General features: G+C 53.5%; 1 protein-coding gene across 2 annotated transcripts in view; it reads left to right on the top strand.

The window, feature by feature from the left end:
• SRRM3 (serine/arginine repetitive matrix 3) overlaps positions 1–13,212 on the top strand; it is a 53,109-nt gene that overhangs the window by 27,834 nt on the left and 12,063 nt on the right. For both annotated transcript variants that reach the window (XM_024249723.3, XM_024249724.3), the window contains exons 8-10: positions 3,049–3,099; positions 3,650–3,754; positions 4,744–4,921. In XM_024249723.3, the coding sequence (XP_024105491.2) occupies positions 3,049–3,099; positions 3,650–3,754; positions 4,744–4,921 (334 nt within the window). The remainder of the gene's footprint in view (positions 1–3,048; positions 3,100–3,649; positions 3,755–4,743; positions 4,922–13,212) is intronic.

Below are 13,212 nucleotides of genomic sequence, written 5' to 3'. Positions count from 1 at the left end.
CAGGGTTCCTTCCCAGATCCAGGCTGCGGGGACTGGGCAGTGGAGGAAGAGCATGAAAACCAACTGTTTGCAACCCTCGCCTGCCCCATGCATCAGTCATGACATGGGGACCCCAAGAATTTCTAGACAACATGGCAGGTCCAGTGCCCAAGGGGTGTGTCTGTCTGTGGAGGTGCCGGTTAGACAAGCAGAAACACCGAGACCCTGAATTTGCAGGGAAAGAGCTCGCGAGGCAGGAGGACCTCTGTGAGCTGGGAAGGCTCCATGGATACGAGGCAGGGTCGGGGAGCTGTGGCTAGAGGTAGTTTCTCAGGGACAGATGGTAGCCTCCCAACAGGTTTGACTACCAGGTTATGGAGCCATCCTCCACCCAGGAGGGCTGGGGGCTAGCGTGGGGGAGCTCTGAGCAGGGCAGTGGCTTGTTCAGGGTGGACTGGGGGAGGGGAGAGGAAGTGAAACGCAGGAGTCCAGGTGGAGGCAGAGGGGTGCAGGAGAAGAGGGTTGCTGAGAAAGCAGAAAACAGCCTGAGCCAGGCACGGTGGCTCACGCCTGTAATCCCAGCACTTTGGGAGGCTGAGGCAGGTGGATGGCTTGAGGCCAGGAGTTTGAGACCAACCTGGTCAACATGGTGAAATCCTGTCTCTACTAAAAATACGAAAATTAGCTGGGTGTGGTGGCGAGTGCCTGTAGTCCCAGCTACTCGGGAGGCTGAGGCAGGAGAATCGCTTGAACCCGGGAGGCGGAGGTTGCAGTGAGCCAAGAGATTGCAGTGGAGTGCACGGCACTCCAGCCTGGGTGACACAGCCAGACTCTGTCTCAGAAAAAAAAAAAAAAAAAGTCTGGGTGTGGTGGCTCATGCCTGTAATCCCAGCACTTTGGGAGGCCGAGGTGGGTGGATCATTTGAGGTCAGGACTTTGAGACCAGCTTGGCCAACATAGTCCGTCTCTACTGAAAATACAAAAATTATCTGGGCATGGTGGCAGGCGCCTGTAATCCCAGCTACTTGGGAGGCTGAGGTAGGAGAATCGCTTGATAGTGGGAGGAGGAAATTACAGGGAGCTGAGATCGCACCACTGCACTCCAGTCTGGGCGACAGAGCAAGACTCCATCTCAAAAAAATAAAGAAAGAAAGAAAGAAAGAAAAGAAAAGGAAAAGAAGGGAAAAGGGAAAGGAGAGGAGAGGAGAGGAGAGCTCGGAAGGAAGAAAGTTGTGGGGCAGTCACATTCCAGAGGTGGCATCAGAGCCAGACCCCCTTCCAGCAGCCCAGAGGAAGGGCAGAGTCTGGAGTTCCTTCCTTGTAGTGGGAATTTGCCAAGTAGGGGAGGAGCCTACATAAACACCTAATCCTGCCCCTCCAATGTCCCCAATTTTTCATCTTCCCCTGGCCGCCCAATGTCTATGGATCAGTGTGGGTCTCTACTGCCCCCAAGTGGCCACCATTAGCTTACACACACCCTCTGGCCAGCTCCCATCCTTCCTGGACAGGTCCTAAAAGTGAACTAGGAATAGACCAGCTTCCAATGGGGAGACTGAAGCCCAAAGCAGGCTCCAGCACCCAAACCCATAGCCTCCAGGCCTGCCCCGCACTCACTCTGCTCCTGTGGGAGCACATTTCTGTGTTCCTTAGCATGGCTTTGTTTTGGGGTCGGAAGGACTGAAGGGATCTGGTGGCACCAGGGAGGATGGGGCTGAGGATTGGGGTTGGGTGAGAACTTTGAGGGCTAACCAGAAGCTTCTCAGGCCTTTCATCAAAGGTAGAGGGTGCTGGGTTGGGGGGCTTGCCCCAGAGGGCTGGATGGGATGTGACAGGAAGCTGTGGGAGTTGGGAGGCGGCAGCCCTGGAGATGGATCCAGAGATGTCATTCAAAAGCAGGGACATTGGCCACGCACGGTGGCTCACACCTGTAATCCCAGCACTTTGGAGGGCTGAGGCGGGCTGATCACTTGACGCCAGGAGTTCGAGACCAGCCTGGCCAACATGGTGAAATCCTGTTTCTACTAAAACAAACAAACAAAAAATAGCCAGACGTGGTGGCAGGCAACTGTAATCCCAGCTACTTAGGAGGCTGAGGCATGAGAATTGCTTGAACCTGCAAGATGGAGGCTGCAGTGAGCCGAGATTGTGCCACTGCACACCAGTCTGGGCAACAGAGCGGGACTCCGTCTCAAGACAAAAAAAAAAAGCGGGGACATCATGCCCTTGGGAAAGCATTTCTTTCCTAAACCCCTGGTGAGCTGGCCTAGGGCTGGGCCAGTCTGGGAGCACATGGAAGAAGGGGGCACAGGAGGTATGATTATCAGGCCATACCCCAATACTCAAGGGAATGAGTATTGGGCATGTCCCAAGTCCAGTATCAAAAGACAAGAGCAAATCACCATTTCTACCTGGCCCAGACCTGAGGCTTGAGGCTGCCACACCTGCAAACAGCAACCCCTGCCTTTTTTTTTTTTTTTTTTTTCCCTGAAACGGAGTTTCACTCTTATTGCCCAGGCTGGAGTGCAAATGCGTGATCTCAGCTCACGCAACCTCCGCCTCCCAGGTTCAAGCGATTCTCTTGCCTCAGCCTCCCTAGTAGCTGGGATTACAGGCACACACCACCACGCCTGGCTAATTTTGTATTTTTAGTAGAGACTGGGTTTCTCCATGTTGGTCAGGCTGGTCTCAAACTCCTGACCTCAAGTGATCCACCAGCCTCAGCCTCTCAAAGTGCTGAGATTATAGGCGTGAGCCACCGCGCCCAGCTACAGCACCCCACTTTATCTGGGGCCAGCCACACTTCTTTTGCCCTCCCAGACTGGGCAGCATTTGCGACCCAGGGAGGAGGTGTTCACGGGCCAGGACTTCCAGGAGGAGGAAGGCCCGAGCCTTGGCTGAGTGAAAGGGACAAAGGGATGGAGTAGGATGGAAAAGTCCCCACCAGCCATAGGGCTTAGGCCCTAGGGTAGAACAAATCTCAGATCCACACCTGGGTATACCCAGGCTCCAGGGCACCGAGGCCACACCCTCTCCGGGCCACACCGTCACTGTGGTCTCTGCTCTCTGCAGATCTCGAAGCTCCAAGAGCAAAAGAAAAGAGAAGAACAAAGAGAAGAAGAGGTAAGCGCCCTCCCTACTCTCCAGCCCCCCATTCGTTCTCCCTCCTACCCCAGCAAACTAGGCCTTTTAGAATCACAGAATCAGGCCATTAAAGGTAGCTCATTTTGCCCAGATGGAAAAATTAAGATCTAGAAAGAAAGCCAAGGGCTCTTGCTGAGTCAGAGCTGGAACCGAAACCCAGGCCTCTTGCCTTCCAATCCAGTGTCCTTCCAAGCCCAGTCCTCGTGACTCCCCCACCCTCCTCCCTCCCACCCCACAAGTCCCAGCATCACCTGGTGAGGGCTGAGGGGGGTCTTGGGAGGCTGGGGTTGTCTAGAGAAAAGGGGGCCTTTTCCTAATTCTCACAGATGACCCATATGGACCAGACAGGCTCTGCGGCCAGCACCAACACTGCTGATGTACCTTTTATAGGAGACTTTAGGGGACTGATGAACACTGGCTTTCAGTAGGGTTCCACTGGGATCCTGGTGGGAGGCTGGGCAACTTGGAGGCTGGGGGGATCACGGGGTGCAGAACTGAGGTACAGGCTGATTTCCCTCATCCACGCCAGGCCTCACACAGAGTCCCCAGGCCGGAGGTCTCATCGCCATAGCAGTGGCAGCTCCCACAGCCCCTCCCTCTCCTCCCACTACAGTGATTCCAGATCTCCCAGCAGGTAGGCCTGGGCCTCTGGGAGGCTTTCTCCTGGTGGGGGATGAGGGTTGCAGATTAAACACCCCCAAGGGCTGGGGAGCAGGGCTGGTGGACAGAATGTCAATTCATCGGTGGGTAGAAGTTTATCAGGGATGGCCAGGTGTGGTGGCTCACTGCTGTAACCTCAGCACTTTGGGAGGCCAAGGCAGAAGGATCGCTTGAGGCCAGGAGTTCGAGACCAGCCTGGGCAACATAGTGAGACCTCCTTCTTTGATTAAAAGTAATAATAATTATTATATATAATATATAAAATATATTATATATATTTATATATAAATATATTATATATATTTATATATAATATATTATATATATTTATATATAATATATTATATATAAATATATATAATATATTATATATATATTTATATATAAAATATGTATTTTGAGACGAGTATTGCTGTGTTGCCCAGGCTGGAGAGCAGTGATGCAATCTCGGCTCACTACAACCTCCGCCTCCGGGATTCAAGCAATTCTCCAGCCTCAGCCACCCGAGTAGCTGGGATTACAGGCGTGCACCACCATGCCCGACTAATTTTTGTATTTTTAGTGGAGATGGGGTTTCGCCATTTCGACCAGCCTGGTCTCGAATTCCTGACCTCAAGCGATCCGCCTGCCTCGGCCTCTTGGTGCTGGGATTACAGGCGTGAGCCCCCAAGCCCAGCCTAATAACAATTTTAAAAAAGAGACATGTACCAGGGGAGTGATAACTTGAGGAAGAGCTGCCCTAAGGCCCCTAAGCCTCCGCCTGAATTGGAAATCGAGGCACAGCCTCGCTGGCTCACCCTGGTCAAGCCCTCTCTAAGTGGAAAGGTTCCCAGCATGGTGAAAAGGCAGGTGGGGGGGCTGCCCTCTTGCCCCGTGCTGGAGAGGGGGGAAGAGGAGGCGCAACTGCTTGCAAAGTGGGTGTCCCACGCCGGCTCCCCCATTCTCCCTGGCGCCTAACCCCAGGCTGAGCCCCAAGCACCGAGACGAAGGGCGAAAGACGGGCAGCCAGCGGTCCAGCGGAAGCCGGTCGCCTTCCCCGTCGGGCGGCAGCGGATGGGGGTCGCCCCAGCGGAACGGCGGCAGCGGGCAGCGGAGCGGAGCGCACGGGGGCCGCCCCGGCTCGGCGCACAGCCCGCCCGATGTACGTACGCTTCGCTTTGCGGAGGGTTCCCGCGCCGCGGGCTGCGCCGTGCGTGGTCGGGCGGGTAGCCAGCGGGGCAGGGGGCGATAAGTGTGGCATGGGGGCGGGGGCGGGGGCGGCCGCCTCCTCCCTCCTCGGCTCCCCGCTGGGGGCGTCCTGGCTCGGGAGCCGCCGGGAGTGCTAGGCCGTTTCGCCCACCTGGCCCTGGTGTCAGGGTGAGGGGCGCCTGCGGTCTTGGGCCACCCTTGCGCTTGGCAAACTGAAGGCCAGAGGGGGGTTGACCACGGGGCACTGAGTTGGGTACAGGGCTGGGGAGGAATCAGGGTCTCGTGCCCTCCCCAGGCATATTAGGGTGGGAGGGGCATGGACATTGATAGGAGTCCCAGGCAGGAGAAGGATTCGAGAGACAGGACCCCCCGCTGGGCACCACCTGGGCCCTGAGTCTCCCTCTTCCCACCAAGCCCTGGCCCCACCTCTGAGCACCTCCCTCCCCCTCCCTCAATCTTCTCCCCAGCCCCTCCCTCCCTCAGCCCCCTCCCCCATCTCAGTCCCTCCGCCCTCTAAAGTCCCTGCTCCGAGGAGACTCTGCCCTTTTCCAGGCACCGCCCACACTTGGACAGGTGTCTCAAACCTGCCGGCTCCTCTTCCCACGGCCACCCTCCTGAGGCACCTGCCAGGGTGCCTCAGAGACCCCACACCAACACCCCCAAAACTGTCCCCACCCTTCCTCGAAGAGGGGCACAGATGCCCGAAGACCTACAGGCAGGTGCAATGGGGGAGGTGGCAGAGGAGAGAGACATCTCAGCCTGTCCCCAGATGGATGGGCTGGGCCTGGGTGGGGGCTTCTCCCAGACCCCAGGGAAGGTCCACATCCCCTTCTGGTCTGTTGATTATAGAGTACACCATTGAGACCCCTCAGAGAGAGGGGGCTGCAGTACTGGCAGGGGCACTGGGGTGGGTGGGGGGGTGGCTTGGGGTGGGGAGGCCTGCAGGTTCCTTCCCAGACCCGCAGACTGCCCCCCACCCAACCCCAAAACCTCACCTGGGAGTGGGAGAGCTGCCCCTCCCCAGACCTCAGGTCTCAGCAGCAAACATGTACGTGTTGGTCAGTTTCATTTTGATTTTTGGCTGTTTCCTTTCACTCCCTTTCTTTTCTCAAACACCCTTTACTCCCACGGCCTCAGAGAGGAAAGTCAAGGGCAGCTGACTGAAAGCTCTTGGTCTCAAGGTTAAGTTTTATTGAAGGACATTCACCTGTCTCTAGACTGTCCCACCTGGACCAGGCACCAGGCTCCTGGGCTCCTGGGGTTTTGGTTGGGCCGCGCAGGGAGGATGACACTGATGTCCCCGGATCTGTCTTGGGAGGGGGTTGAGGGCAGGCAGAGGTAGCTGAGGGTAGCATGGCAGAGGCTGGAGAGGATTAACAACCCACAAGAGAGGCACCCACCATCCCCCACCCCTGTGGGCATGGAGTCCCAAGAGCACAGGACCCGAAACACCTTCTTGCCAGCTTCTCATCCACCCTGCTGGGGCCTCCCGAGAGACACAGAGATGCGGGTTCTCTGCAGTCAGGGCTGGAAGTGGGTCCCTTCGTACCTCTGGTCCTCTCTCCAGCCCTGGAGTCCTGAGCAATGATCCCACCTCCACCCCTCCCCAGTGCAGACAAAATGGCCACAGCAACTAGGCATCCCCAGGATAGGGCAGTTGGGGAAGGGGACCCAGCCACCAGCCCTGGGGTGGGAGCTTCGAAGCACCCACATCTTGTCTCCTTCCCAGCATGGGACTCTAGTTTGGCACAGCCCTGGGAGTTTTCTTGGAGACAGCATTTTGTGACTCATTTCACCAAGCATAGTCCCCAAATCCTATCCCTCACCCTTGGGGCCTTGGGAGATCTGGGACTTCAGAGCATCCCGGGTCTCAAACCTGCATTCAGATCCCTGCCTCTTTGCCTTAAAAAGACCCCTGAGGAGTCAAAAAAGGCTAGTTCTCGCTCATATGCAGAAAAGTGAGATGGGGGATGGGAGAGGGGTCCCAGACTTTACCATGAACTAAACTGTCTTTGGGAAAAAATACTGGGGGTGGTATTCTTGGATGATACCTTTAAAAAAAAAAAAAGAAAAAAAAAGAGAGAGAGAAACAAACGGAAAAAAAGGAAAGCTCAACATTTTTTAACCCCGTCTATGTTTTTGTTTGTTTTTTAGCCTCCCATTTGAAACGTGGTAATACTGTGATTCCATTTCTTGTTTAGCTGGTGAGGGAAGGGGGTGGGCAAGTCTATGTAACTTTTTCTGTTGTTTTGTTTTTATTTCCTTTTCCTTTCCCCCCCCCCCATTTTAATGTACAGAAATGCAAACTATCTCTCTGGGTTTTTTTTTTCCCCCATCTTCTATGTTCTAGAATTTTCTTTTTGTGTGTGTTACTGTGGGAACCTTTCCTCTTAATGCAGAGATGGCTTTTGAATTTTAAGTTAACATTAATCATATACACATCTCTATATACTTTTTTTTCCTTTGTAATCCGAATTTAAAAGGGAAGATAACTCTAAAAAAAAAATCACTCCCACACCAACAGCTCCTGCCAAGTCAGCAGCGGCAGCAAATCCTCCTTTCAACTCCAGGCACAGGCTGGAGCTGCCACAGATTTTAAATTAACTACAGTGGTGCAGCCTGTGCTGCTGCATTCCCCAGGAAGCTGGAGAGAAGCTGGGAGACCCAGGGAGGGGAAGATACTTGTCCTGGGTTGCCCAGGGAGCTTCTTGGAGCTTGCTGCTACTCCTCGGTTCAGTTTAGTATAACGGGCTGGACACGGGGGACAGGGAGCAGGACAGGCTGTTCAGGACCATCAGTGTCAGACCTCAGACTCAGATCCTTCGGAAACTGTGGAGGAAGGAGAGGTCTGAAGGCACCTGGCAGAGTTTAGCTGAGACACTCCAGGCAAGAGAAAAATTCCATCTTGGGCTGGGCACAGTGGCTCACACCTGTAATCCTAGCACTTTGGGAGGCCGAGGGGGGTGGATCACCTGAGGTCAGGAAGTCAAGACCAGCCTGACCAACATGGTGAAACCCCAGCTCTACTAAAAATACAAAAATTCGGTCGGCCATGGTGCCTCACACCTGTAATCCCAGCACTTCGCGAGGCTGAGGCGGGCAGATCACCTGAGGTCAGGAGTTCGAGACCAGCCTGGCCAACATGGCGAACCCCTGTCTCTACTAAAAATACAAAAAAATTAGCCAGGCATAGTGGTGCATGCCTGTAATCTCAGCTACTCGGGAAGCTGAGGCAGGAGAATCACTTGAACCTGGGAGGCAGAGGTTGCAGTGAGCGGAGATCATACCATTGCACTCCAGCCTAGGTGACAGAGTGAGACTCCGTCTCAGAAAAAAAAAAAGAAAAAATTAGCCAGGCGTGGTGGGCACCTGTAATCCCAGCTACTTGGGAGGCTGAGGCAGGAGGATCGCTTGAACCCAGGAGGCAGAGGTTGCAATGAGCTGAGATTGTGCCATTGCACTCCAGCCTGGATGACAAGAGCAAGACTCTGTCTCAAAAAAAAAAAATCCATCTTGATCTTGAGACTGAGGCCAGTGATGTGATTACTCCCAACAAACCCCTTTGTTGGCCCATCCCAGGTGATGGTTGAACCCCACAGGACTTTCTGGGTTCTGATGCTTACAGGAGAAACTGCAGCTCCGAGAGGTCAAGTGACTGGCTCAAGGTCACACAGCTATTTAGAGGTAGATCCAAAAGTAGACCCCAGGCAGGGCGCAGTGGCTCACACCTGTAATCCCAGCACTTTGGGAGGCTGAGGCAGGAGGATCACTTGAGGCCTGCAGTTCCAGACTGACTGGTCAACAGAACAAGACTGTATCTCTACAAAAAAATGTATATATATATATTTTAATTAGCCAGGCATGGTGGCATGTGCCTGTAGTCTCAGCTACTGAGGGAGATGAGGGAGGAGAATCACGAGCTCAGGAGTCCAAGGCTGTGGTAAGCCATGATTGCACCACTGTACTCCAGCCTGGGCAACACTGCAAGACCCTGTCACTACAAAAATTTAAAAGAAAAAGCTGGGCATGGTGGAATACACCTGTAATCCCAGCTACTCAGGAGGCTGAGAGGGGAGGATTGCTTGAACCCAGGAGTTTGAGGCTGCAGTGAGCCATGATTGCGCCACTGCACTCCAGCTTGGGCAACAGAGCAAGACCCTGTCTCAAAACAAACAACAACAACAACAAAAAATAGACTCCAGCCCTCTGACTCTGACCTCTAGACTCCAGCTAAGCTGTGCAGAGGGTGGAAAATGGAAAGCACAGTCCAGGAGCCCTGAGCAGAAGGAGGATTTGGGAGGTGGATGCTGGTTGTCTCAGCTCCTGCTTTCCCCCATCAGACCCCTCCAAAAATCAGCTTCCTGCTCTCTCATGTCCTTAGACCGAGGTCTGCCTACACTGAGAGACCCGGGTGCAGGTGGCCCCCACATTACAGAAACTCATATGAGTGTTGCTTCTGTGACTCAGGGAACCCTAAACCCTCACAGTTCATACATGTGGGGAAATAAATATCGAGGCACGGAGAGGGAAGAGAGTCACTCAAGGTCACACAATGTAGGATGAAAGAGGAAGATACTGATCAGGAGACCTCCTGGGACAAGCCCTCCTGTCCAGTCTTACCTGGTGCCTTCACTGGCCTCCCTCCAGCCCCTACCAGCACAGCCTGGTGCTAGGCTCACCCTCCCAAGGCCCAGAAAGAGTGTACAGAGTTTGCCGTCTTTTCTTTTTTATTATGGCATTCCTGTCCCAGGGGCCACCTGCTCACCTTAGAAGTCTCTAGCATTAGAAGTTTCAGGGGATGGGGCAGGCACAGTGACTCATGCCAGTAATCCCAGTACTTTGCAAGGGCGAGGCAGGAAGATCGCTTGAGACCAGGAGTTTGAAATCAGCCTGGGCAACATAGCAAGACCACTATCTCTACAAAAAAAAATTTTTTTTTAATTAGCCAGGTGTGATGGTGCATGCCTATAACACCAGCTACTTGGAAGGCTGAGGTGGGAGGATCACTTGAGCCCAGGAGTTGGAGGCTACAGTGAGCTATCATCCTGTCTGTAGTCCCAGCTACTCGGGAGGCTGAGTCAGGAGAATCACTTGAACCCAGGAGGTAGAGTTTGCAGTAAGTTGAGATCACACCACTGCACTCCAGCCTGGGTGACAGAGCAAGACTCCACCTCAAAAAAAAAAACCCAAAAAACAAAAAACCCTACAGTGTCAGGGGCTGCCTGGAAGGTGACACCCTTAGGTGAGGGTGGCAGAGAAGGCTCAGAATCATGGCCTCCGGGCTCTCTCTGGCTTCTCCCTGTGGTCCAAATTTTATCATGTAATAGGCAGCCTCGGGTGACCCCCAAGAAGAGGTGCCAAGGCACCCCCTGACCCGCCTTATCCAGGAACAGAAAAAGGCAAAAGGGATGAATTTTGCTAAAATGATGCCAAAGCCAGAGGGAAAGGAGTGGGACTGATCTGAGGCAGGATCACTCCTCCAGATCGGCTCTGCGGTTGCCTTCCCTTTTAAATGCGCGTTTTCCCTTCACCCATCTGTCCAGTCCGATTGGCCTTATTTAAACAGCGCTTGTCTCCTCTTTCTGTCTGGGGGCACCTTTCTCTCTTCCTGCCTCTCTGTTTCGGTTTGCTTCTGTCATTGTTTCTGTCTTTCTGTTTCTCTTTCTCCTTCTCTTCTCATTTCTCTCTCTGCCTGACTTTGTCTGTTCGTCTGTCTGTCTGTCTGTCTGCCTCCTGTCTCTCTCTCTTCTTCTCCATCTCTCTCCCCCGGCATGGGCCTCTCTCCCATGCTGCCAGCCCCTCTGTAGCCCACCCTGTGGTTCTCTTCCATCAGCTGCTTCCTGCATGCTCTGTGGAGGTTTTCTGTTGTTTGAACAGTAAAGAAAGCTTGGCTAGTGGAACCCATTGTTTAAAAAGGAGAAAAAAAAAAGCAAACAGAAATGGCCGGGCAAGAGCCCCCTCCCATTCCTGGGATGAGATAAAAGCCACGTTGGCCACCCATCTACTGGCTCAGAGGGGGAGCACAGTCTAGGGTCACTGTCTTTCCCCCATTCTGCATTCCCAATGCGGAGACCTTCTTTTCTTTTTTATTATTGCATTCCTGTCCCTGACCACTGAGAAGGTAGGTATCCCAGCTCCGCTGTGCGCTCTCGCTCCCATCTCCAGATAAGCCCCGCCACTTTGCTTGGTTTGAATGTGGTTTTCTTTCTCTCTCTTTCTCTCGATCTTGCCCTGGTTGGTTTCATCTTCCTCCCTTTTCTTTATTTTAGTGACTACTCATTTGTAACTTGCACTTTCTTCAAATGAGCTACAAAGCTATGTTTCCTGGTTTGTCATTTGGTTTTCTTGACTTTCCCCAACCAACTTTTCTAGCCCATCTCCCCTCCTTCTCCACCTTCCTTGTTCCCTCCTTCTTCCTCTCCATCCCTGACTTCCACCCCTAAATCCTCCTTCACACCTTCTTTCTCATTCTGTTGTCCGAATGCATTTCTGTGTGGTTTAGCATTCCAAGTTTGTGTTTCTTTCCTGAACTGTATGCTGCAGTGAAGCCAATTTGATTTCTGTTGTCTGGAGTAGCTGCGAAGCCCCTCCTCACCCTTCATCCCTGCCAGCCCCTGGGACTTTGGTCACCCTGCTGGCCTTCAGGGCCCTTTCGGGCAATAGGCAGTGACAGAGGAGGCAGTGCGGGGCCTCCTGGCCTTCAGATCCTGGAGGAAGTTCTGGCCAAGGTCAGGCACAAGGGAAAAGCCCCATCCCATCCTCGGGGGCCTACTGGGCCAAACGGAACTCTGGGCTTCCTCGAGTCCTTCCCTGGCTGCAGGACAGAGCTTTGGGGTGGGAGCTGCAGGGCTCTGGAGGAGCAATGGGCACCAGGACTGAGCCTCCAGCTTCCATCTATTGGGTGCGATAGTAGATTCATTTGGGGTGGCAGTGGGCAGGGCAGTGAGCTGGCCAGGAGCAGGTTTGAGACCTAGAGGGCCTACTTAGCAAAGTCTCTGTGAGGTAATTTACAGGTAATTTACCTGCCCGCTGCCTGGTGCATGATCCAACCCAGACAGGGGCTCCTTCTACCCTCAGCATCCTTCCATCTTCTGAATTTGAGCAGCTTAATGTGAACCCTCAGAGCAGAACAATCCCAAAAGAACAGCCAGCAGGGACTAGGGGCCCACAGGGTGCAGCAGCAGAACCAGGACTAGGTCCTGGGACTTGTGACTCCCAGCCCAGGGCTCATCCAGCCACACTGAGGGTACTAGAGTCAGAGGTGGACCCTAGGGGACCCCACCTCCACACCCCTGCCCTTTAAACTGTTTCCTTTCCCACCTGGGAGCAGCTACAGAAATTTGGCATTCTGGCCAGGTGTGGTGGCTCACACCTGTAATCTCAGCACTCTGGGAGGCCGAAGTGGGCGGATCACTTGAGGTCTGGAGTTTGAGATCAGCCTGGTCAACATGGCAAAACCCCGTCTCTACTAAAAATACAAAAATTAGCCGGGTATGGTGGTACATGCCTGTACTCCCAGCTACTTGGGAGGCTGACGCAGGAGGATCGCTTGAACCCGGGAGGCAGAGGCTGCAGTGAGCCTAGATCGTGCCACTGCACTCCAGCATGGGTGACAGAATAAGACTCAGTCTCAAAAAAAAAAAAAAAGACATTCAGCATTCCAACCATTATGAGGCCTCCACGGGCTTCCATCTTCAGCTTTGAAAAGAGAAGGCCCAGCCACTCATCCCTACCCCACCCCATGTTTATCCTGGGGGCAGGTGTCAGGGAGCTCACCCACTCAGAGCATCCTCCTCAACACTGGGTGGTGCCAGGAGGGCAGACAGCAAGTGGCTCTTTGAAAAGGGAGAAAGGGCAAGGTAGGCAAGGTGGTACCACCTGTAGTCCCAGCTACTCAGGAGGCTAAGGCAGGGGTATCGCTTGAGCCCAGGAGTTTGAGGCTACAGTGAACCATGATTGCACCACTGCACTCCAGCCTGGGCAACAGAGCGAGACTCAGTCCCTGCTCCCTCAAAAAAAAAAAAAAAAAGAAAAAGAAAAGAGAAGAAGGAAAGTGCTGGTGATCTGACAGGAGAAACTCTGTTGAAGCCCGATGAGGAAGGGGAGGGTCCGTCTTTGAGGAGTTTCTGATATGACCAGGGACCCACGAGTTGGGTAGTCATCTAAGTCCTCAAAGGAAGCAAGAGTAAAGCATCTCAGGTGTTTACCTGTTCTTGTCCTTCAGAGTACCAGGACCAGGTGAAC

The sequence above is a fragment of the Pongo abelii genome, chromosome 6 (genome assembly GCF_028885655.2).
Source record: "Pongo abelii isolate AG06213 chromosome 6, NHGRI_mPonAbe1-v2.0_pri, whole genome shotgun sequence".
Classification (NCBI taxonomy): domain Eukaryota; kingdom Metazoa; phylum Chordata; class Mammalia; order Primates; family Hominidae; genus Pongo; species Pongo abelii.
This window is presented reverse-complemented; position numbering and strand designations above follow the sequence as displayed.